At 45.9% G+C, this 26,304-nt stretch overlaps 1 protein-coding gene across 1 annotated transcript in view; it reads right to left on the bottom strand.

The window, feature by feature from the left end:
• Positions 1 to 829: 829 nt before the first annotated feature.
• Positions 830 to 26,304, bottom strand: part of LOC126251419 (proline-rich protein 36-like) — a 67,406-nt gene continuing 41,931 nt past the window's right edge. Inside the window, exons 2-4 of the mRNA XM_049951833.1 lie at positions 23,537 to 24,012; positions 18,153 to 18,670; positions 830 to 1,678 (exon numbers count right to left, since the gene is read on the bottom strand). Coding sequence (XP_049807790.1) covers positions 830 to 1,678; positions 18,153 to 18,670; positions 23,537 to 24,012 — 1,843 coding nt within the window. The remainder of the gene's footprint in view (positions 1,679 to 18,152; positions 18,671 to 23,536; positions 24,013 to 26,304) is intronic.

Genomic DNA, 26,304 nt, shown 5'->3' with positions numbered 1-26,304 from the left:
TCGCATTTTCCGTTTGACCACAGCATTCCACCAGGCTATCTTGCTCGGATATCTGCAGCATTGCTTGAGACAATCCGTCCATGTCGTGGAGATGACATCTTGTAGCAAGGCATCGGCGAGAATAGAAACATTTAGACTCCACGGAATCCTATGCCATTTAGTATGCTGTTTGTCCAGATTTATTGTGACACAGAGGGCGCAGTGGTCGGAGAAGCTAGCCGGAATGACATCGGCGTCCAGAACATGTTGGCAAATGTTCTCAGAGATGTACAAACGATCTAGACGGCTACATGCGGTGGTGGTCAGGTACGTGTACTTTACCAGGGTAGGAAATTTTAGTTCCCACGCATCCTTCAGCTGCAGGTGACGCACCAGATCATGTAGTTCCCTACAGTAATTAAAGTTTGGCGATTGGTCTTTCCTGTGGATCACACAGTTGAAATCACCACTAATTATCAACTGGGTTGGGTTGCGGCGTAGCAAGTATATGATGTCTTGTTTAAAGAAGTTAGCTCTTTCTGATTTTAAGATCGTTCCAGATGGAGCATAAATATTGACGAGGGTGACGTCAAAAATTTGGCAAGCTATGCCTCTACCGGAGTCCAACATTTCGATATTGCTCACTGGGATTCCGTCTCGTGATAGAATGGCCGTACCTGTACCCCCGTCCGCCACGGTGTTTACGATTGTTGCAAATCCTGATACATGGAAACTTAGGATAGACACTTCCTGTAACAGAACTATATCAGCTTCGGACTCATAGATAAACTGCCGTAGCATTGCTAATTTTAAATCTGTCCTAACTCTATTAATGTTCAGGGACAAAAACTTATAAGCTTGACTCATGATCGTCCGAGACTTGTGGGTGATGGGAAGCGTAGGAAGCCCAGTCCATCTCACCGTCGGACTTCGAACCTACATCCGCAGGTTTTGTGCCAGTTTTTGCGCTGACTTTACTTTTTGAGCTACTTCCAGCCACGGAGTCCTTTGGTTTAACCTTATTTTGCCGTCGCAAAGGCGTCCGAAGTGTCATTGAAGACGGCGGAGTCGGCGAGTCGTGGCTGTAGGCAGTATGTGAAAGTCCTTGCTTCGGAACGGGTGACGGCAAGTCCGAAGACGCGGCTTCAGTAGGCTCACTGTGTTTGTTTGGAGCCGCACTGGCTGTTTGTATGCAGCTGTCCGGGTCCTCGTGTTGTTTGGAAGCAGTTTCGAGGTGTCGGCTGTTTATGTTATGCTCTACACCGCGTGCTTCATCCGCCGTGTTTACGAGTTGCAGTTGACTGCCTGCCGCCTCTTGCGTGTTGGACACCTGCGGCGAGTCGGCAAGCGGCATCGGAACGGATTGCTGTAAACACTCGGCTGCACTCGCATTGACAGTTTCTGCGTCGGGCGGTTGAATGGGAATTTGGCGGGTCGTAACTGAGCCATCCGACACATGCGTGTCATGTGTGGAGGCCCGTGGATCCGCGTCATCGGTTTGATTTTTTACTACTTGTTCGCCGGAACCACTACCGTCACTTATAGTACGTCGTCGTTTGTTACCGACAGATAATGCAACACCGGTGGCTAAGGGGTGACCGGCCACGGGTTTTTGAGGCAAGGGTGGGAAGGTGCTGTTACCGAGATCGTTGTCCTCTGACACAGATGCACTCGGTTGGGAGTCAGTCACAGAAGGCGCCTGATTTTGAGTTAGGACATCAGCCAATGTTAATTTCTGTCGTTGTTGCAGATTGTTTCGAAGTACGACAACTCGCCGTGGGCAATCCTCTCGTAAATGTCCACTCGTGTTACAGATAAAACAAGTGCCTACTTGCCCCTCGTAAATGACATGAGCCTTATAACCACAAACCAATATATAGGATGGGATATTGACTTTAACGGCCATGTCAACTGAGCGAACCCCACTATAACATTGGAGTTTGTGACGGCTCGACCATTTTTCGTTTCTAATCTGTCGGATGTCACCGTATTTGGAGAGGACATCTCTAAGAAAACAATTCTCAACCTCAGGTGGCAAATTGAACACTCGCACTTGTTTATACTCAATGTCAGCGTTAGTTATTGAAACTGTACTCACCGACTGATCACGATGTCGGAACTCTGCTTTCCCACCAGTATTCACCAAAATTTTCTCCAGTTGTATCTGGTCTAAAAACTTCACAAAGAAACAGTATTCCGCCATGTCATAATATGCTGTGTGGACCTGATCAGATGTGATGCCAATAATATCTACTATCCAGTCATGGATTTCTAGAGAACTCGGTTGCACATTCCTGGAAGATTTCTCAAATGCAAAACACAGGGTATTCTTACGAGGTACACTGGGAACCATAACTGCACTATATGCGTGGTCGGGGCCGCTGTGAGTAAATTAAGAAGCTTGTGTACGACGGTAGTGAAGAAGCACTGAGAATATCACAGGTCACAATCCAAGAATTATTATAAACACGGCTTGCGGCGCTACGACTACGCGGAAGTACCGACACGTCCGGTCGCTGCCGCGTCCCAAGCGGAACTGACACGCTGAGCTACCGTGCCGGCTATCCACGGTGCTCCCGAGCTCACATTATCCTTGATGTTGATTATCTTGCGCATGGACTACCCAGTTTGTATATTTTGCTTATTTTGTCCATAGTTCCACACAACTTCTTCCTCTTTTCTCGATTGATCTGTGTTCAGTTTTTCAAGGCCTATCCACTGCGCCAACTTATAGCTAAATCTGAGGAGGGTGCGATGGGGAGGTTCCCTTGTTAGCTATGAAACAACTGTAGCAAAACGGAGCATCCTCGTTATCCATGTGATGGAAAAGACGACTAATTCGCAACATAAATGTCAATGTAAGCATCAATTTCTGTTGGAGCGAGCTTCCTGGACCAAATAACATACATTTCCTACGTCTTCAATGCGGGTCATGTAGCAAATTAATTTAAAGGACATAAAAATATCGAGTGAATTTACTAACATAATTATGAACCACTCACGAACATAAATCGATGGTCACATAGTTGTCAAAAGTATTCTACAGTATTACCATTGTCCATTAGACTAGCAACAGGAAGAAAACGTTCGCTCAGCTGTGCTGAGATATCTTGCACTGACGAAGCTTGGGCTTCGAAGACGCCACAGCATCGTCTGCCACCATTTCATGAGAAACGAAGTATCTCAAGTGTACAGTCTTAGACATAAAAACTGACCGCCGGCCGGCCGCCACAGAGTCGTTCACTTAACGTGGCCAAGAAAACTGACCGCCCCATGCCGGCACGGTAGCTCAGCGTGTTTGGTCAGAGCGCAGGCTGCGCTCTGTAATAAAAAAACTGAGTGAAAAAAATGCCGGCACGGTGACTCAGCGTGCTCGGTCAGAGGGCTAGCTGCCCTCTGCAATAAGAAAACTGAGTGAATGGCTCAACGAAGAACTTAAACGGACGTCATACGACGTCTGCCCGGAACACATAGAACAAACTATAACGAGCAAAATGTGATAAAAAAAGTGGTAATCTTCGTGCATTCTAATCTTATGGTCGCCTGTTCGCGTCCAACTGTTTTTTTTTATTTTTTTGTTTTTTTTTTTAATTTTTTACCACATTTCGGTCTAAAGTTATGAGTCTGATTGAGCATCGAAGATAATTCGCTTAACATTCTACCCACCAGCAATAACAAGTATTCCAGAAACAACTCCGAAGAACAGCTCGTGGCTGCGTCGCCATCATAACAGCTTACGCTCGAGGGTTTCCTCGCGCTGCAGCGGCTACCGGCCACCGGCCAGACGCCACCCGCCGCCAGAAATTCGGCGCCGCCCATGTGAACGCGGCGCCACGCTGTCAGTGTATGTATCAACTGTCATTTTCGAATTTGAAGTTCTAGTTATCATCTTGCAGTTAAGCAGTGTATTTTGCATACTTGAAAATCATGAACTACAGTTAAGCATTGTAAAATTGAGTCGCAAGTGGAAAAAGGTGTAACATCTGCAACACAGCGTTTACTTTTGGTATAACAGAGGGGTGAATGCAGAGGAGGCAGCTAGAAAGATTTGAGCTGTGTTTGGAGCGAGTGCTTTATTGAAAAATACGCCAGAAAAAGATATTCGTGTTTCAACAAAGATCGTTCTGGCATGAATGATTTTCCACATTAAGGAAGTCTCGACTACTGATATATGTGATAGATTACCATTTTACCATCATGCGACATTTGCATTCAACAGGCAAAGTTCAGAAGTCTGGTGTAGGAGTACTGCATGCTCTAATTCGAAACAACAAAAATCAACGGAGTGACTATTATTGAACGTCATCAGGTCACTCATCGAGCATTCCTATGCAGTTCTGTTACTGGTGACGTGTTATGATGCTTTTATCGTTAACTTCCTAAGAAGAAATGAAAAGCTGAGCCCCACCAAATGACGTAACTCGAGGAAAGAGTAGTGTGAACATAATATTTTACACCTGATAAATCCAAAAGTGTGTTTTGGGCTACGTATTCTGCCCCCAGGGAGTGTGCAACACAGCTGGAATTTGTTGTCAACAACTGAGACACCATTCGGTCGCAGTGTAAGAAAATCGAGCAACAAAACTACATCACCTGTGCTACTGCATGATAACGCACTACGCTGATTTGAGAAACAAAACTATCCAGGAGATTGATAGGAAAGTCGTCTCTCAGGCACTTGTGTTCATAGGGAAGTCCTCTCTCAAGCACTTGTCCCTCTCGTCATATATTTGTAAAATTTTACCTTTCCCGCTCTTGATCGATCAACCGTCAAGGCAATTCTAGACAAAAATACTCTTAAAACTACTCTGGTTTAATGACATCGTTAGAACCAGTTCAAATGGTTCAAATGGCTCTGAGCACTATGGGACTCAACATCTTAGGTCATAAGTCCCCTAGAACTTAGAACTACTTAAACCTAACTAACCTAAGGACATCACACACATCCATGCCCGAGGCAGGATTCGAACCTGCGACCGTAGCAGTCCCGCGGTTCCGGACTGCAGCGCCAGAACCGCTAGACCACCGCGGCCGGCTAGAACCAGTAGGTTTCAACAGGCGTAGAATTCGTAAACAACGTTAGCGTTGTCAGAGCGTTTTAGATATCGTGAAAGAAAATTCTGCTGCTGATTAATTTCTCTTTGATAATTACTGTTGCGTTTAGTAAACTAATGGAAAATACAATTAAAATATTCGGTGAACTAATAGAAATTAAATTCAGCTTACTGCAGAAACATCCGACTACGACTCTCATCATGATAGACTGGGTAAATCACATTCTTAATCGGACTGTTGAATATAGATCAGTTATCTATGATAGGGCCTGAATTCTTAAACACTGTGGAAAATAATAATCCAATGTGCTTATTACAAATACGTTATTTAAATATAAATATTTGAACTAACGAGATAACAGTTTATTTACAGGAGCAGAGCCCTATCCATCATAGCAGAGCAGTGCGAGATTGGTTTCAGGGCCAAGAGAGGATAAAACTGTTGCCGTTTGTTCCACGATCACCAAACATCAACCAGTTAGAGAATATGTGGGCAGAGGTAACAAGGCAATTGCCACGTGGACCTACAAAAGCAAGCGACCTTGGGACATATATAGAAAACATATGTTGGGAAGTAAACCATAACGCTACACTGTCGACGACATAATGAAATTGTTATATCCTAGCCAGTAATGCCACCCGAGCCCGCTGCCAAAAGGTTGGCAGCATCAAAGTCCGGACGCCGTCCGCATAAGCAGCGCCAGCGAGACAGGAAATCGCCGCAAGTCTGCGCGCGCCACCGCTGGCTTCTGGTTTCTTAAGCGCTGGAGTCGCGAGCGCTAGGACAGTTCTGTACTCGCCGCTCAGTTGTATACTCGCCACCGAATGGTGTACTTGCTAGTCAGTTGTGTGTTCATCGCAGCAGAGTTGTTGTTTGTCGTCAGCCGACGCTGACCTAGCCGCTCCGACTCGAACTAGACAGATCTCTGTAGACACGGAGTTCACTACTGTGTTCCTGTATCTTCGTTAATAAAGATAAGTACCGACTTTTATTTAATCAGAGTGTTCGGGTTTTCATCTTTCTGTTCACTGTTCCAGCGGACCGGTCGGCCCGCTATTAAAAGTGTGGCGGTGACTTCGTAAGCCGTTTCTACAGCGAATTGTTTGTCGCTATGAACGCCGCCACAAAAGAAATCAATTCCCCTGCGCCTTCGAGAAATCTTACGTAATGATCGTGGGTGGGTTGGTTACTAAAAGTATAAAAAAATGTTCAAATATGTGTGAAATCTTATGGGACTTAACTGCTAAGGTCATCAGTACCTAAGCTTGCACACTACTTAACTTAAACTATCCTAAGTACAAACACACACACCCATGCCCGAGGGAGGACTCAAACCTCCGCCGGGATCAGCCACGCAGCCCATGACTGCAGCGCCCCAGACCGCTCGGCTAATCCCGCGCGGCAACTAAAAGTATACTCGTCCACAAAACCCATGTGGACAATTATCTGATAATCGGTCAAGTTTTGCTTTGTCGCAGCTCTTTAGCATACAAGTCCATTTACTTTCAGGCTCCTCCTTACAATTCTTGCAATGCAAGGTAATTGAAAAAACTCATCCACCCGACACCAACTGAGGAACTGACTGGTGCATGTGTTGTTCAACACACAATAGTTGTCACCCTCACTGGAATCAGTGACTGTGTGTGTGTGTGTGTGTGTGTTCGTGTTCATGCACAATCTGAATCAATATTATTAACATTAGAGAGACAACCAACAATAAATATTGCATCAAATATGACTGTAAAGTATTTTAATGCGATGGGAAGTTTCAAACTGAATTTTCACCCAACCCACATCCTGCATATTACTTTAAGTAAGATGTATTAACTCCACAGTATCGTTATCAGAGACAGTGCACTCTTGTTGTCGAGGCTCGCGACAAGCGCAGCGATCAGCAGTGCCCAATGCCGCCGCGATTTGTTTATGTTGGCTGAGCGTGGACACTGCAGCAGACGCTTCGCCATAAACAGAAAGAAATCACCTTGGCTCTGACTGCACGTGATCGGATATCACTGCCTGCGTGTTCTTATAGTAACCAACGGGAGACTCTACTCACAGGTGCCTTGGAGCAATTGCAACGGGTATCATGTCATTAGTCATCAGAATATTAACCAGTAATGAAATGTCCACTGTAATTGAATCCAAAGAAAATAGGAACCTTCTCACAAAGGAATGTGAGGTGAAATCAAAATTTATCCAACATACAAAAATTAACTGCACGGCTTTCATGTATGCAGTAGTAGCACACAACAAAATATTATGTCTTGGAAGCATATATTTCATTTCCTCTTCTCATATTAACGCCCTTGTTTTAGAATGAAGTGAGAAAATAAACACGAAAAACTTAAGTTCCTGAGAAGCATATAAATCATTTCCTCTTCTCATATCATAACTTTTGTTTTAGTATTATGTTAAAAAAGTAAACAGTTTAGGGTTCTGAAACATAATATGACACCAGATTCTTATAGTAGGCGCTATCGGAAACGCAAAAAGCAGGGAGCTATCCATTCTTTTGTCCCAAAGTCTGTGTCCCTCCATGCATTACTCACGCCAGGAGATTCTTATTTAAGGACTTGTGGGCATCAAGTTCTTCAGCAGAACAAGCCTTATGTTATTGTGCTAATTACGGTATGGAAAAAATGCAACAAAGACGAGTTCCCCTAGAGCAGTGAGGATATTTGCACATGCCTGTATTCAGCAATGACTGCCAGCTGCCACAACACTTCACAGAATCCTTGCGGCAGGCAACACAACTGTGCGTGCACTTCAGACTTCATTCAGTAAGACGTCAGGAGATGGATGGAAACGTCAAATTAACGTTGGTTTCCGAGTCGTATTCAATCAATAACGAGGTGTTATTAAGGTAGTGGAACTTTCTAGCAATTGCACTTCTATAATTCCCATATGAGTATTCCGATAGCCAAAAGAACCCGTTAGTGTGAAACCATCTGGAACTGCATTAACATTAAACTGCAAGAACTTGAGACAATACGTGGACTCTTGTCTTCGCTAGGTGACCTATTACTGATATTTAGGATTCTCTCCGTCCTAGGCGTAATGGAAATGGAACTTCAGAGGCGCTTTCCGCTATTCTTGACAAACATGAGAAACTTGTAATCACAGCGAGTTACAACTGCGTGATGATAATGGTTCAGGTTGTCAGTAGTTGTGGTGATGTTATGCTGTCAAACTTAATTTAGCGCTGACAACATACTTAAGTAAAGATAGTGTTGTGGCGTCGTCGCTTGTATTTATTTGGCCTCAGCTTGAGTAATCCGACTTAACGAACATAGTACTACATTCGCGGGCTGCTAATGATACAGTATGACTACAGAGATCATCGTGCGGGTATTACATTAACTCTGCAATAAATTGCTTAAAAAATATTACCCTCAGCTATGCAGCTGGAATGACTCATTACACAGGTACTCTATGTTGCACTTGGTTAAGTGATCAGTTCGCTGCAATCCTGCTTCTATTGTTTGTAAATACTTGTATACATCAAAAATGGTTCAAATGGCTCTGAGCGCTATGCGATTTAACGTCTGAGGTCATCAGTCCGCCAGAACTTAGAGCTACTTAAACCTAACTAACCTAAGGACATCAGACACATCCATGCCCGAGACTGGAGTCGAACCTGAGACCGTAGCTGTCGCGCGGTTCCAGATTGTAGCGCCTAGAACCGCTCGGCCACCCTGGCCGGCATACTTGTATACTGACCATTCGTTATTTGACTAAATATGAACTACAATCTAATTCGCATGTATATGACATGGGTCAGCTCCGGCACGAAGGTGTGACTAAGGATTGGATGCCGTTGGAGTCCCGTTATTCTGATGGCAAGACAAATGTTGGCAAGTCACCTCTATTGCCTCAAAAAACAATTGCATCATAAACATCGAAGGACCGACGTCCACACTGTCACAGCGCGTTGAAATACACCAACGACGGCAGATGAAAATTTGTGACCTACTGAGCTTCGAACCTAGACCTCCTGCTTACTAGACAGACGTGCTGACCATTGCACTATTATTTTTTTAAAAAGTTTGAGAAGACTTTCAGCACCAGGTAGGCGGAGGCAAAGAGGGCAGGGGTCGAAAATCCGAGGCCTGGCCACAATGCCTCCCCCATACCTGTCACTGGGCTGCTACATTATTCACAAGTATTCCATGTTTGCACTCATACATTTCTTTAAATTGCTGATCAAAATTGAAGTAGTAATTAAGGTAAAATAAATTACAGATTGCCGCCTGCAATGGCGTGCGTTCCTTGTGGAACATAACTTATAACAGTGAACAGGGTGACGGAAAAATAAATAACAAACATTCATTCAGAAATATATTCACAATTACAGTTATTATGCTCTGGATGCATATGAGGTCTGTAAGGAAGCCATATATTTTTCAACAAATGGAAGAAGTTCGGAGCCGGAGGGGTTGTGCCAAATTGGAACAGTTCTGATTTTAGAACCAACGTAAAAGAATATTCCAGGAATAATAAAAAGTAAAAGCATAATATTCTGCTTCTAATCAATAAAACTGTCCACCTCTTTGTAGCCCACATAAAGCAATAGATAAAAAAAATTTTAAACCATTCCTTATATTTGTAATTCTTCTTCAGCTTAAAATGTTCTTCTGCAATATAAAACATGCACTCTTCTAAGTTCTAAGTTTTGTTTATTACGACGTAAAACACAAACTGCCCCAGAAGCCACGAATAATTGTTATTCTTTGCGGACGGGTAACATTTCCAGTCGGGTTGTAAAGCTTCAGTTATCGGTATATGACTTTCTGCGGTTCTGTTGATAGTGCTAATTTCTTCCTCATCCAGTTCCAAATTCTGATTCTATTTTCACATAACAAGGTGTGCGCTACAGTTTCTACAAGCTCACGTTTGTCGCAGTATGGAGATGGTCTCAAACTGATTTTTCATAATCGTTCCGCTGTGGGTATGGTTTCGTTTACGACGTCGCACCATACGGCACTGACTCTAGTTGGTATAATTTTGTTGTTGATATTTTTCCAGACCATCCTCCAGTTTTTTGTAGGTTAATTTACCGGAATTGGTTTGTGTAGACGATGTCTGGTAATATAATCATAGACGGTTCAAGTGTTGGTTTGTGCTGGTGGAAGTCTTATACAGCTCCAATCGCCATAGTACTTTCGGACGTAATGTAGGCTGGCGTGCTACATTAACAGGAGCGTTCGTATCCCCAGGATCTAACGAGAGGAACAGAAGTTTCGTGATGCCTGTTTTAGTGGCGTGTATTAGTTTAAAAGGACGTCTTTAATTCCAAGTCCTCTGTTTTGCATCTGCAAAGTTGCCGTGTGGAAGGATACTTTGAAGATATTTTGTTTCCACACATACCAAGAGGCTACAGCTAATATTTTATGTGCAGTGACCTGCAGTATCGGTAAATTTTGCAAATATGTATGTATTTATATACTGAACTTTCTGCATTCAGTCTTACGATCGCATGTCATGGGCCTTCAACAAGGTTCCGATGGCATTAAGTTTCCGCCCCCAATCGTTCGTGGTTATGGGTTTGAGATTCACCCTTAATCACAATCCGAGTTGGAGTTTCTCTTCAGTTACATCTAACCAGTGCGCACCTATTGCACTATTGTAAGAACCGAGATGGAGTATTTTGGATTTAAAATTTTGTAAATTTGTCATAAGAACTTATGAGACCAAGCCCCCCGGCCATTATTCCACTCGTTCGCTCCCACACTGTATTCCCGCAAGGGTTCGGACCATGTCGTGCGTCTAGCACTGAAAACTTTAGATGAGCCGCCGAGACCCAAATAATTATACAGGATGTTTCAGGAGGAATAGTAAATATTGTAGGAGGTGGTAGTATAGACAACATGCAGAAGTAATGCCATATAGCATGTGGCCAATTTTTATTTCGTACATACAGCTGGGTTCAATGCATTTCCGTTTCGTATGTTGTTCCTTACAGGACCAAGTTGGCTACACTTCCTTGAAAATGACTTCCAGCGTTATTGGAAGAGGTTCATTTGGCTTCAGGAATGCCTATGTCCCTCCAGCATGACGGGGCTCCTGCAAATTCTAGTCGTGAAGTGACACATTCACCAAACCTAACATTTTCTGGAAGATGGATCATTAGATATGTGCACTTTTCTTGGCCTTCAAGGTCCCTGGACGTTCTCTCTTTGGATTTTTGCCTGCGGGGATGGTTAAAGGCGAAGTCTTCAAAGAAAAAGTAAACCCAAGAGCCGATTTGATCGTTCGGATTATGAATAGTGCAGCCCTCATAAAAGAACGCAAAGACGACCTCAGAAGAGCTACGCGTGGTGTTACCAAGAGAAGTCAAATGTGCATTGAAGTTGGTGGGTGAATTTTTGAAAATCAACTTTGAACGTCCTCATTTGCCTTTGATTTGAGTTTGTTAGGATTACGTATTAACAGCTGTATCTCTGTCCTCAATAAAAAGTGGACGCATTTATATGGAATTTTTTAATGCAATTCGTCTGTACTACCACCTGCTAAAATATCTACTATTCCTCCTGAAACACCCTTTATATGGATATATGTGTGGTGTCTGTTCTTTCGGACATGTCCGAAGGAAAATTCTTCATGGCATTCTGCAACGACCTTCGGTCTAGTTGTACGGGCTGATAGAGATTTCAGAGCTGCTTGCCTGTCTGAATAAAAGTAGATGCTACGATATTTGTAGGGTCTACTCTAATTCTCCTTCGTGCACAAGCTGATAGAAGATGTCATGTAATACTGTGGCCACCTTCCCTAAAGAGATACTAGGCAGTACACCAGACCCGGTACTTTCATCTATTTTCGACCTGTCAGTAAACCACTATATTATGTCTCCTGCGCGGTGTAGTGGTTCGTTCTTCCACTGCTCCCTGCCTCCAACTGTTACATGGCAAGGTTTATTGAAACAGCTAGAAGTTATTGTATAGTTAGTCGGCATTTCCCCAACCATCGCCATACTGATTTGGGATTCCGTATATTCTAACTACATCCAGCTATTTCCAATTTTTAGCCTTTATGTCCCTGCCGCTGCCTCCATTTTAAGCCACAGGTGTAAGGCGGGCATGTCTAGCGTAATATCAATCCAGGAGTGGATGTCCTGCTAATTCCATCTGTTTGTGAAAGCAGGTCAGTCTCTGCACTTTGCCAGACTCCCTAGCAGCCACTTTCTGTTCGACTTTGTTCATATTATAGGCCTATAAATTATCAATGGTCTTTTTGCAGAGGTGTATATCCAGTAAGTACTGGGTTTAGACCCCAGTTTACCCTACAGCAGCTTCTGGTGCAAATAAGATTGCCTTTCGCAGTGGAACACATTCTTTATGTGAGGTGTTCATAATATTTATCCATCCAGGGCTACCTCTAGATACACTACAACCCAGCTATATGTATGTTTTAATAAAAACTGGAGCCGGCCGCTCTGGCCGAGCGGTTCTAGGCGCTTCAGTCCGGACCCGCGCGACTGCTGCGGACGCAGGTTCGAATCCTGCCTCGGGCATGGATGTGTGCGATGTCCTTAGTTTAGTTAGGTTTAAGTAGTTCTAAGTTCTAGGGGACTGATGACCTCCGATGTTAAGTCCCATAGTACTCAGAACCATTTGAACTATAAAAACTGGACACATGTTATATGTCATTTTTCCTGCAATTTGTCTATACTACCATCTCCTACAATATTTACTATTTCTCCTGAAACATCCTGTATAATTATTTGGGACACGAGGGGTCATCTAAAGTTTTCAGTGCTAGACGCACGACATCGTCCGAACCCACGCGGGAATACAGTGTGGCCGCGAACGAGTGGAATAACGGCCGGGGGGGGGGGGGGGGGGTGTATGATGAGAAGCGTGTGTATATAGGTACTGCAGAGAGGTTGGTTGCTGTGTCCCGACAGTGCCCACCGTCGGAGCTTCGAATCCTCCCTCGGGCATGGGTGTGTGTGTTGTCCATAGTTTAAGTTAGATTAAGTAGTGTGTAAACTTAGAGACCGATGACCTAAGCAACTTGGTCCCATAAGTTCTTACCACAAATTTGCAAAATTTTAAATCCAAAATACTGCATCTCGGTTCCTACAATAGTGCAATAGGTGCGCACTGGTTAGATGTAACTGAAGAGAGACTCCATCTCGGATTGTGGTTAAGGGCGAATCCCAAGCGCATGGCCACGAAAAATTGGGAGCGGAAACTTAATGTCATCGGAACCTTGTTGAAGGACCATGACATGCGATCGTTAGACTGACTTAAGAAAGTTCAGCTTATAAATACATACTTACTTAGCAAAATTTATCATGTCGCAGCAGTCTTACCAATACTGCAGGTCACTGCACATAAAATATTAGCTGTAGCCTCTTGGTATGTGTGGAAACAAAATATCTTCAAAGTATCCTTCCACACGGCGACTTTGCAGATGCAAAACAGAGGACTTGGAATTAAAGACGTCCTTTTAAACTAATACACGCCACTAAAACAGGCATCACGAAACTTCTGTTCCTCTCGTTAGATCCTGGGGATACGAACGCTCCTGTTAATGTAGCACGCCAGCCTACATTACGTCCGAAAGTACTATGGCGATTGGAGCTGTATAAGACTTCTACCAGCACAAACCAACACTTGAACCGTCTATGATTATATTACCAGACATCGTCTACACAAACCAATTCCGGTAAATTAACCTACAAAAAACTGGAGGATGGTCTGGAAAAATATCAACAACAAAATTATACCAACTAGAGTCAGTGCCGTATGGTGCGACGTCGTAAACGAAACCATACCCACAGCGGAACGATTATGAAAAATCAGTTTGAGACCATCTCCATACTGCGACAAACGTGAGCTTGTAGAAACTGTAGCGCACACCTTGTTATGTGAAAATAGAATCAGAATTTGGAACTGGACGAGGAAGAAATTAGCACTATCAACAGAACCGCAGAAAGTCATATACCGATAACTGAAGCTTTACTACCCGACTGGAAATGTTACCCGTCCGCAAAGAATAACGGTTATTCGTGGCTTCTGGGGCAGTTTGTGTTTTACGTCGTAATAAACAAAACTTAGAACTTAGAAGAGTGCATGTTTTATATTGCAGAAGAACATTTTAAGCTGAAGAAGAATTACAAATATAAGGAATGGTTTAAAATTTTTTTTATCTATTGCTTTATGTGGGCTACAAAGAGGTGGACAGTTTTATTGATTAGAAGCCGAATATTATGCTTTCACTTTTTATTATTCCTGGAATATTCTTTTACGTTGGTTCTAAAATCAGAACTGTTCCAATTTGGCACAACCCCTCCGGCTCCGAACTTCTTCCATTTGTTGAAAAATATATGGCTTCCTTACAGACCTCATATGCATTCAGAGCATAATAACTGTAATTGTGAATATATTTCTGAATGAATGTTTGTTATGTATTTTTCCGTCACCCTGTTCACTGTCATAAGTTATGTTCCACAAGGAACGCACGCCATTGGAGGCGACAATCTGTAATTTATTTTACCTTAATTACTACTTCAATTTTGATCAGCAATTTAAAGAAATGTATGAGTGCAAACATGGAATACTTGTGAATAATGTAGCTGCCCAGTGACAGGTATGGGGGAGGCATTGTGGCCAGGCCTCGGATTTTCGACCCCTGCCCTCTTTGCCTCCGCCTACCTGGTGCTGAAAGTCTTCTCAAACTTTTTAAAAAAATAATAGTGCAATGGTCAGCACGTCTGTCTAGTAAGCAGGAGGTCTAGGTTCGAAGCTCAGTAGGTCACAAATTTTCATCTGCCGTCGTTGGTGTATTTCAACGCGCTGTGACAGTGTGGACGTCGGTCCTTCGATGTTTATGATGCAATTGTTTTTTGAGGCAATAGAGGTGACTTGCCAACATTTGTCTTGCCATCAGAATAACGGGACTCCAACGGCATCCAATCCTTAGTCACACCTTCGTGCCGGAGCTGACCCATGTCATATACATGCGAATTAGATTGTAGTTCATATTTAGTCAAATAACGAATGGTCAGTATACAAGTATGCCGGCCAGGGTGGCCGAGCGGTTCTAGGCGCTACAATCTGGAACCGCGCGACAGCTACGGTCTCAGGTTCGACTCCAGTCTCGGGCATGGATGTGTCTGATGTCCTTAGGTTAGTTAGGTTTAAGTAGCTCTAAGTTCTGGCGGACTGATGACCTCAGACGTTAAATCGCATAGCGCTCAGAGCCATTTGAACCATTTTTGATGTATACAAGTATTTACAAACAATAGAAGCAGGATTGCAGCGAACTGATCACTTAACCAAGTGCAACATAGAGTACCTGTGTAATGAGTCATTCCAGCTGCATAGCTGAGGGTAATATTTTTTAAGCAATTCATTGCAGAGTTAATGTAATACCCGCACGATGATCTCTGTAGTCATACTGTATCATTAGCAGCCCGCGAATGTAGTACTATGTTCGTTAAGTCGGATTACTCAAGCTGAGGCCAAATAAATACAAGCGACGACGCCACAACACTATCTTTACTTAAGTATGTTGTCAGCGCTAAATTAAGTTTGACAGCATAACACCACCACAACTACTGACAACCTGAACCATTATCATCACGCAGTTGTAACTCGCAGTGATTACAAGTTTCTCATGTTTGTCAAGAATAGCGGAAAGCGCCTCTGAAGTTCCATTTCCATTACGCCTAGGACGGAGAGAATCCTAAATATCAGTAATAGGTCACCTAGCGAAGAGAAGAGTCCACGTATTGTCTCAAGTTCTTGCAGTTTGATGTTAATGCAGTTCCAGATGGTTTCACACTAACGGGTTCTTTTGGCTATCGGAATACTCATATGGGAATTATAGAAGTGTAATTGCTAGAAAGTTCCACTACCTTAATAACACCTCGTTATTGATTGAATACGACTCGGAAACCAACGTTAATTTGACGTTTCCATCCATCTCCTGACGTCTTACTGAATGAAGTCTGAAGTGCACGCACAGTTGTGTTGCCTGCCGCAAGGATTCTGTGAAGTGTTGTGGCAGCTGGCAGTCATTGCTGAATACAGGCATGTGCAAATATCCTCACTGCTCTAGGGGAACTCGTCTTTGTTGCATTTTTTCCATACCGTAATTAGCACAATAACATAAGGCTTGTTCTGCTGAAGAACTTGATGCCCACAAGTCCTTAAATAAGAATCTCCTAGCGTGAGTAATGCATGGAGGGAAACAGACTTTTGGACAAAAGAATGGATAGCTCCCTGCTTTTTGCGTTTCCGATAGCGCCTACTATAAGAATCTGGTGTCATATTATGTTTCAGAACCCTAAACTGTTTACTTTTTTAACATCATACTAAAACAAAAGTTATGATATGAGAAGAGGAAATGAAATATATGCTTCCAAGACATAATATTTTCTTGTGTGCTACTACTGCATACATGAAAGCCGTGCAGTTAATTTTTGTATGTTGGATAAATTTTGATTTCACCTCACATTCCTTTGTGAGAAGGTTCCTATTTTCTTTGGATTCAAATACAGTGGACATTTCATCACTGGTTAATATTCTGATGACTAATGACATGATACCCGTTGCAATTGCTCCATGGCACCTGTGAGTAGAGTCTGCCGTTGGTTTCTATAAGAACACGCAGGCAGTGATATCCGCTCACGTGCAGTCGGAGCCAAGGTGATTTCTTTCTGTTTATGGCGAAGCGTCTGCTGCAGTGTCCACGCTCAGCCAACATAAACAAATCGCGGCGGCATTGGGCACTGCTGATCGCTGCGCTTGTCGCGAGCCTCGACAACAAGAGTGCACTGTCTCTGATAGCGATACTGTGGAGTTAATACATCTTACTTAAAGTAATATGCAGGATGTGGGTTGGGTGAAAATTCAGTTTGAAACTTCCCATCGCATTAAAATACTTTACAGTCATATTTGATGCAATATTTATTGTTGGTTGTCTCTCTAATGTTAATAGTATTGATTCAGATTGTGCATGAACACGAACACACACACACACACACAGTCACTGATTCCAGTGAGGGTGACAACTATTGTGTGCTGAACAACACATGCACCAGTCAGTTCCTCAGTTGGCGTCGGGTGGATGAGTTTTTTCAATTACCTTGCATTGCAAGAATTGTAAGGAGTAGCTTGAAAGTAAATGGACTTGTATTCTAAAGAGCTGCGACAAAGCAAAGCTTGATCGATTACCAGATAATTGTCCACATGGGTTTTGTGGACGAGTATACTTTTAGTTGCCGCGCGGGATTAGCCGAGCGGTCTGGGGCGCTGCAGTCATGGGCTGCGTGGCTGATCCCGGCGGAGGTTTGAGTCCTCCCTCGGGCATGGGTGTGTGTGTTTGTACTTAGGATAGTTTAAGTTAAGTAGTGTGCAAGCTTAGGTACTGATGACCTTAGCAGTTAAGTCCCATAAGATTTCACACATATTTGAACATTTTTTTATACTTTTAGTAACCAACCCACCCACGATCATTAAGTAAGATTTCTCGAAGGCGCAGGGGAATTGATTTCTTTTGTGGCGGCGTTCATAGCGACAAACAATTCGCTGTAGAAACGGGTTACGAAGTCACCGCCACACTTTTAATAGCGGGCCGACCGGTCCGCTGGAACAGTGAACAGAAAGATGAAAACCCAAACACTCTGATTAAATAAAAGTCGGTACTTATCTTTATTAACGAAGATACAGAAACATAGTAGTGAACTCCGTGTCTACAGAGATCTGTCCAGTTCGAGTCGGAGCGGCTAGGTCAGCGTCGGCTGACGACAAACAACAACTCTGCTGCGATGAACACACAACTGACTAGCAAGTACACCATTCGGTGGCGAGTATACAACTGAGCGGCGAGTACAGAACTGTCCTAGCGCTCGCGACTCCAGCGCTTAAGAAACCAGAAGCCAGCGGCGGCGCGCGCAGACTTGCGGCGATTTCCTGTCTCGCTGGCGCTGCTTATGCGGACGGCGTCCGGACTTTGATGCTGCCAACCTTTTGGCAGCGGGCTCGGGTGGCATTACTGGCTAGGATATAACACTCCTCCCCCCCAAATCGCCGCACCGTCGTTGAATAATGACGTGGCGAGCGTCGACGGCGGGGTAGGGGTCTGGCCGCAGGCGTAGCAGAAGAGACCGGGGCGGAGACTGTTGTCGGTGGCAGTCCCTGGTCCGCACCCCAGCAGTGGCTGCGCGGGGCCTCGGGAAACACCGACTGAAAACCGAGGTCAGGGTGCACGCCTGTGACCACGGGCGCAGCTTCTGGTACTGGACGCGACGGGGCGTCGGGACCCACGAAGAGAGGCAGCGTCTCCTGACGCTGCGTCGACGGCTGCTGAGTGGGCGCCGGACAAGGCGCTGCGGTGTCAGACTCCTTGGGGGTGCCCAAGGAAAGCGGCTGCAGGGCAGGCTGCACAGCCACCGCTTGGGAAGGCGGCCCGGCTGAGGGGTCGACGTCCATCAGCTCCGAAGGCGGTGGCGACTGAAGAGGGACCGCAGGCGCCGGAGCGACCACCTGGGGCGCTCCCGGATGAAGCTGCGCGGGAGGCATCAACGGGACGGGCTGTCGGCGTGGTAGCGGCGACGGCTGCTGCTGCTGCCCTGGGGGCGGCAGCGAAGTCGGAAGGCGCGGCTGGAACCCGTCGCGGACCAAATCTGTGGACAAAGAAGGAGCGGCAGAATCCGGGCGGCCAGCGCGGCGCAACTGGTTCTGATGCCTCCTGTGCACCCCAGTATAAAAACCGCGACCCTGGACACTTATCACGGTACCATGTTCCCAACGACGGCGACCGTGATAAACTCTGAAAAAAAACGGCGTCGTTGCGCTGAAAACGCGTGCGATGCTCAGAAGCGGCGGGTCGATCCGGGGGGTGCAACAACCGTAGTAGGGTGCGATGACGACGGCCGTGGAGAAGCTCCGCAGGCGAAGGGCCGTCGCGTGGCGTGGTCCGGATCGACGACAGGAACGTGATGAGGGCCTGCTGACGAGTGCGTAGCACGAAGGCGGTCCATATGATCCTTGAATGTGCGTACAAAACGTTCCGCTGCACCATTCGATTGAGGGTGGAACGGCGGAGTAAGAACATGGCGAATGCCATTGGCAGAACAAAAACTTTCAAATTCAGCAGAGGTAAATTGTGAACCATTGTCAGACACTAAAACTTCTGGAAGACCCTCAATACAAAAAATTGAAGTCAACGCCTGTATAGTTTGTGCAGACGTTGTAGACTGCAAGGGCACCACAAACGGAAAATTACTAAACGCATCTATCACGATGAGCCAATGAGAATTCCAATATGGACCAGCGAAATCAATATGTACTCGCTGCCAGGGACCGGCAGGGCGTGCCCACTCAAAATAGCGTTGAGGCGGAGCAGCTTGGTGTTCGGCACACGTCGAACAATCTGTAGACATCTGCGTAATCTGCTTATCAATACCGATCCATGTACAATGACGGCGGGCAAGCTGCTTGGTGCGGACCACTCCCCAATGACCTTGATGCAACAAGTCGAGGACCTTGGATTGGAGCACTTGGGGAACCACTACACGAAGCTGGTCATTCTCGGTGCGTAACAGCAAAACTCCGTGCGAAACAGACAACAGATGACGTTGCGGATAATAGCGACGAACCACAGGATCCGATATGTCCTATGTCTTGGACGGCCAACCACGTTGAACAAAACGTAATAGTAAACTCAGATGAGGATCCGTAGCTGTCTCACGTGCCACCTGACGATAATCAATCGGAAAATCCCGGAGGGATTGATGCTCATCGGCGTCAATCTGATGGCAAGAGTCGTCAGAGGAATCGAAGACATCATCCGCAGCAATCGGCAATCTAGAAAGCGCGTCAGCGTTTGCATGCTGAGCTGTAGGGCGATACAGTATCTCATACTGGTATTGTGATAACAAAAGAGCCCAACGTTGTAGTCTCTGAGCTGTCCGCTGAGGAACTGGTTTAGACGGATGAAACAGTGACGTCAGGGGCTTGTGATCTGTTACTAAATAGAAAGGTCTACCATAGAGGTAGTGATGGAATTTTGTGACACCGAACACAATAGCCAACGCTTCCTTGTCCAATTGGCTATAATTACACTGAGCTTTGTTTAGCAATTTAGATGCGAACGCAATAGGACGTTCGGTGTTACCGACTCGGTGAGACAACACAGCACCGAGGCCGAAAGAAGAGGCATCACAAGCTAACACCAGAGGCTTGTTAGGGTCGTAATGGACCAGATAACGATCATTCAATAAAGCCTCTTTGAGCTGCTGAAAGGCTGATTGGCAATCAGCTGACCACACAAACGGAACATTCTTACGGCGGAGACGATGCAACGGTGCAGCAATCTGTGATGCATTAGGTATAAACCTAATACAATATGTCAATTTGCCAAGAACTGCTTGCAATTCATGCAGATTGCGAGGGGCGGGCAAATCACGAATAGCTGCTAAATGTGACTGGGAGGGATGAATGCCTTGAGCATTAATAACATGTCCCAGATACTCCATCTCCGTAAGGAAAAATGAACATTTATCGATGTTGCAACGTAGGCCTGCCTGAGACAACACTGTAAACAAACACTCCAAATTACGGAAATGTTCAGAAGGCGTCCGACCGGACACAACAATATCGTCTAAATAGTTGCAACACGATGGCACATTAGCCAGAAGTTGTGACAAAAAACGCTGAAAAACAGCTGGAGCTGACGTACAACCAAAAGGCAAACGCAGAAAACGGAACAACCCCAACGACGTGTTTATGACAAAATACTGTTGTGATTGCTCGTCGAGGGGCAATTGCAAATATGCTTCACGGAGATCAATTTTGGAAAATAAACGAGCTTCCCCTAACTTATCCATCAGCTCGTCCGGTCTAGGCAAAGGAAAAGAATCAATGACAGTCTGAGGATTAACTGTCGACTTAAAATCAGCACACAAACGTAACTTGCCAGACTGTTTCTTTATAATAACTAAGGGAGAAGCCCACTGGCTCGCTGAAACGGGTTGAATAACACCGTTGTTTTGCCAACGACGAAGTTCATCTGCTACAGGTGCCCGGAGGGCGTGAGGCACTGGACGAGCACGAAAAAATCGAGGCTGAGCATTATCTTTTAACGTAATATGAGCGGCAAAGTTCGCAGCACAACCTAGTTCGTCTTTAAATATGTCACTGTATTGTTTACACAAATCGGTTATGCTGTCTTGAGGAACAACAACAGAATTAATTTGCAACACGTTGTCTTGGATAGACAGGCCAAACAAGTCAAAACAGTCTAATCCGAAAATGTTTACACTGTCTGTAGCGCGGAGCACTGTGAATGAAACTGTTTTTGTATTGCCACGGAATGTGGCTGGCACGCTACATACACCTAACACAGGAATTTGTTCTCCACTATAAGTAGCCAAAGAATGTTTTGCCGCTGAAAGTTTAGGGCGGCCGATAGCCGCATACGTAGCACCATTTATGAGAGTCACAGACGCACCAGTGTCTAATTGAAAATTGAAGGTCTTATCCTGGATGCGTAGCTTCACAAATAGTTTATTACACTGTCTCTGGATCGGTGCAGCGGAGGCGGAAGACACAAAATCAGCGCGTTTAGCACGTGTTCGCTGCTTACGACAACTCGTGGGTTGGGCGGGTGGAACAACAACTCCCGCTTCACTTGCAGTCTGTACATTACTTTTTACAGCGTTTGAATTACGCTTGGGTCGCATAGCAGAGGGCTGGGTGGGTGGCTTATTGCGAACAAGATTATTACCCACACGAACCGTGGAAGAGTCTTTAAACGCGACCTTCTGGGCGGGCTGGCTTTGAAGAACATGAATATCCATGGGCTGGGCAGCACTAGAATTGTTCTTGCGTTTACGCAAACAAACAGTCTGGATGTGTCCTTTCCTTTGACAAAAGTGACAAACCGCGTTTCTTAACGGGCAACGTTCACGAGGATGAGCAAGAACACACTTAGGGCAAGACTTAACTCTATCATTTTGCACACGCGGCTGACGAATGTGTTTAACATGACGCGGCCGGCTAGTGTTTACAGTCTGACTCTGCCGGTGGGGCCGCGGGCGTGACATAACTTGCTTAGCACAGGCAATTTGAGAAATACATGGCTGATCTAACTCACACTCAGCATAGTCAAAAGTATCTTGGGCTTCAATAATGTTCATCACAGTCTCTAATGACGGGTCAGGCAACTTTAAGATAGCAGCACGAATACGAGAATCTGCAATGTTTTGAGTAATAGCGTCTCGTAACATGACATCACTGTAGGAAGCTCCACACACACAATTAAATCGGCACTGACGGGTGAGGCCCCGTAAATCTGTTAACCACTGTTTATTAGATTGATGTGGCAGTTTCTTTAATCTGAAGAACTTGAATCTGGCTGCTGCCACATGAACTCGCGACTCGAAATACTCAGCAAGCTTGTTAACAACAACGTCATAGTCTATAGCTTCTGGCTTGGATTCCGGGAACAACTTACAAAGTAGTCGATAGACTTCCACGCCTGCAGTGGAAATTAAATAAAGCTGCCGCTCAGTACCCGTGATTTTGTAGACTGTCATGTGCGCCTGCAACTGCGCGAAATATTCTCGCCATTCTTCTCTTGATGCATCAAAAGCACGGAAAGGCGGTGCTGCCTGTGCTTGTTCCTTTTGTGTTGGAGGATTAGCCGCTTGTTTGGCGATTGCTTCCACCAGACTTTGTATTTGCTGACTCTGTAACAAGATCAACTGTTGTAATTCGGCAGACATAGTGAACACAAATTAAACCAGCCACCAAAATTTTATCGCTATAATTAGTATAACCAGAAACAAGTTGAACCAGCCCTGCACACGAGTTCGGAAGTCCTCGTCGCCAGTTTTGTGGCGGCGTTCATAGCGACAAACAATTCGCTGTAGAAACGGCTTACGAAGTCACCGCCACACTTTTAATAGCGGGCCGACCGGTCCGCTGGAACAGTGAACAGAAAGATGAAAACCCAAACACTCTGATTAAATAAAAGTCGGTACTTATCTTTATTAACGAAGATACAGAAACATAGTAGTGAACTCCGTGTCTACAGAGATCTGTCTAGTTCGAGTCGGAGCGGCTAGGTCAGCGTCGACTGACGACAAACAACAACTCTGCTGCGATGAACACACAACTGACTAACAAGTACACCATTCGGTGGCGAGTACACAACTGAGCGGCGAGTACAGAACTGTCCTAGCGCTCGCGACTCCAGCGCTTAAGAAACCAGAAGCCAGCGGTGGCGCGCGCAGACTTGCGGCGATTTCCTGTCTCGCTGGCGCTGCTTATGCGGACGGCGTCCGGACTTTGATGCTGCCAACCTTTTGGCAGCGGGCTCGGGTGGCATTACTGGCTGGGATATAACACTACTCCCCCCCCAAATCGCCGCACCGTCGTTGAATAATGACGTGGCGAGCGTCGACGGCGGGGGAGGGGTCTGGCCGCAGGCGTAGCAGAAGAGACTGGGGCGGAGATTGTTGTCGATGGCAGTCCCCGGTCCGCACCCCAGCAGTGGCTGCGCGGGGCCTCGGGAAACACCGACTGAAAACCGAGGTCAGGGTGCACGCCTGTGACCACGGGCGCAGCTTCTGGTACTGGACGCGACGGGGCGTCGGGACCCACGAAGAGAGGCAGCGTCTCCTGACGCTGCGTCGACGGCTGCTGAGTGGGCGCCGGACAAGGCGCTGCGGTGTCAGACTCCTTGGGGGTTCCCAAGGAAAGCGGCTGCAGTACAGGCTGCACAGCCACCGCTTGGGAAGGCGGCCCGGCTGAGGGGTCAACGTCCATCAGCTCCGAAGGCGGTGGCGACTGAAGAGGGACCGCAGGCGCCGGAGCGACCACCCGGGCGCTCCCGTATGAAGCTGCGCGGGAGGCATCAACGGGACGGGCTGTCGGCGTGGTAGCGGCGACGGCTGCTGCTGCTGCCGTGGGGGCGACAGCGAAGTCGGAAGGCGCGGCTGGAACCCGCCGCGGACCAAATCTGTGGACAAAGAACGAGCGGCAGAATCCGGGCGGCCAGCGCGGCGCAACTGGTTCTGATGCCTCCTGTGCACCCCAGTATAAAAACCGCGACCCTGGACACTTATCACGGTACCATGTTCCCAACGACGGCGACCGTGATAAACTCTGAAAAAAAAACGGCGTCGTTGCGCTGAAAACGCGTGCGATGCTCAGAAGCGGCGGGTCGATCCGGGGGGTGCAACAACCGTAGTAGGGTGCGATGACGACGGCCGTGGAGAAGCTCCGCAGGCGAAGGGCCGTCGCGTGGCGTGGTCCGGATCGACGACAGGAACGTGATGAGGGCCTGCTGACGAGTGCGTAGCACGAAGGCGGTCCATATGATCCTTGAATGTGCGTACAAAACGTTCCGCTGCACCATTCGATTGAGGGTGGAACGGCGGAGTAAGAACATGGCGAATGCCATTGGCAGAACAAAAACTTTCAAATTCAGCAGAGGTAAATTGTGAACCATTGTCAGACACTAAAACTTCTGGAAGACCCTCAATACAAAAAATTGAAGTCAACGCCTGTATAGTTTGTGCAGACGTTGTAGACTGCAAGGGCACCACAAACGGAAAATTACTAAACGCATCTATCACGATGAGCCAACGAGAATTCCAATATGGACCAGCGAAATCAATATGTACTCGCTGCCAGGGACCGGCAGGGCGTGCCCACTCAAAATAGCGTTGAGGCGGAGCAGCTTGGTGTTCGGCACACGTCGAACAATCTGTAGACATCTGCGTAATCTGCTTATCAATGCCGATCCATGTACAATGACGGCGGGCAAGCTGCTTGGTGCGGACCACTCCCCAATGACCTTGATGCAACAAGATGAGGACCTTGGATTGGAGCACTTGGGGAACCACTACACGAAGCTGGTCATTCTCGGTGCGTAACAGCAAAACTCCGTGCGAAACAGACAACAGATGACGTTGCGGATAATAGCGACGAACCACAGGATCCGATATGTCCTTTGCCTTGGACGGCCAACCACGTTGAACAAAACGTAATAGTAAACTCAGATGAGGATCCGTAGCTGTCTCACGTGCCACCTGACGATAATCAATCGGAAAATCCCGGAGGGATTGATGCTCATCGGCGTCAATCTGATGGCAAGAGTCGTCAGAGGAATCGAAGACATCATCCGCAGCAATCGGCAATCTAGAAAGCGCGTCAGCGTTTGCATGCTGAGCTGTAGGGCGATACAGTATCTCATACTGGTATTGTGATAACAAAAGAGCCCAACGTTGTAGTCTCTGAGCTGTCCGCTGAGGAACTGGTTTAGACGGATGAAACAGTGACGTCAGGGGCTTGTGATCTGTTACTAAATAGAAAGGTCTACCATAGAGGTAGTGATGGAATTTGGTGACACCGAACACAATAGCCAACGCTTCCTTGTCCAATTGGCTATAATTACACTGAGCTTTGTTTAGCAATTTAGATGCGAACGCAATAGGACGTTCGGTGTTACCGACTCGGTGAGACAACACAGCACCGAGGCCGAAAGAAGAGGCATCACAAGCTAACACCAGAGGCTTGTTAGGGTCGTAATGGACCAGATAACGATCATTCAATAAAGCCTCTTTGAGCTGCTGAAAGGCTGATTGGCAATCAGCTGACCACACAAACGGAACATTCTTACGGCGGAGACGATGCAACGGTGCAGCAATCTGTGATGCATTAGGTATAAACCTAATACAATATGTCAATTTGCCAAGAACTGCTTGCAATTCATGCAGATTGCGAGGGGCGGGCAAATCACGAATAGCTGCTAAATGTGACTGGGAGGGATGAATGCCTTGAGCATTAATAACATGTCCCAGATACTCCATCTCCGTAAGGAAAAATGAACATTTATCGATGTTGCAACGTAGGCCTGCCTGAGACAACACTGTAAACAAACACTCCAAATTACGGAAATGTTCAGCAGGCGTCCGACCGGACACAACAATATCGTCTAAATAGTTGCAACACGATGGCACATTAGCCAGAAGTTGTGACAAAAAACGCTGAAAAACAGCTGGAGCTGACGTACAACCAAAAGGCAAACGCAGAAAACGGAACAACCCCAACGACGTGTTTATGACAAAATACTGTTGTGATTGCTCGTCGAGGGGCAATTGCAAATATGCTTCACGGAGATCAATTTTGGAAAATAAACGAGCTTCCCCTAACTTATCCATCAGCTCGTCCGGTCTAGGCAAAGGAAAAGAATCAATGACAGTCTGAGGATTAACTGTCGACTTAAAATCAGCACACAAACGTAACT

Source organism: Schistocerca nitens, chromosome 4 (assembly GCF_023898315.1).
Source record: "Schistocerca nitens isolate TAMUIC-IGC-003100 chromosome 4, iqSchNite1.1, whole genome shotgun sequence".
Classification (NCBI taxonomy): domain Eukaryota; kingdom Metazoa; phylum Arthropoda; class Insecta; order Orthoptera; family Acrididae; genus Schistocerca; species Schistocerca nitens.
The sequence above is the reverse complement of the archived record's forward strand: the minus strand, read 5'-3'. Positions and strand labels throughout refer to the sequence as shown.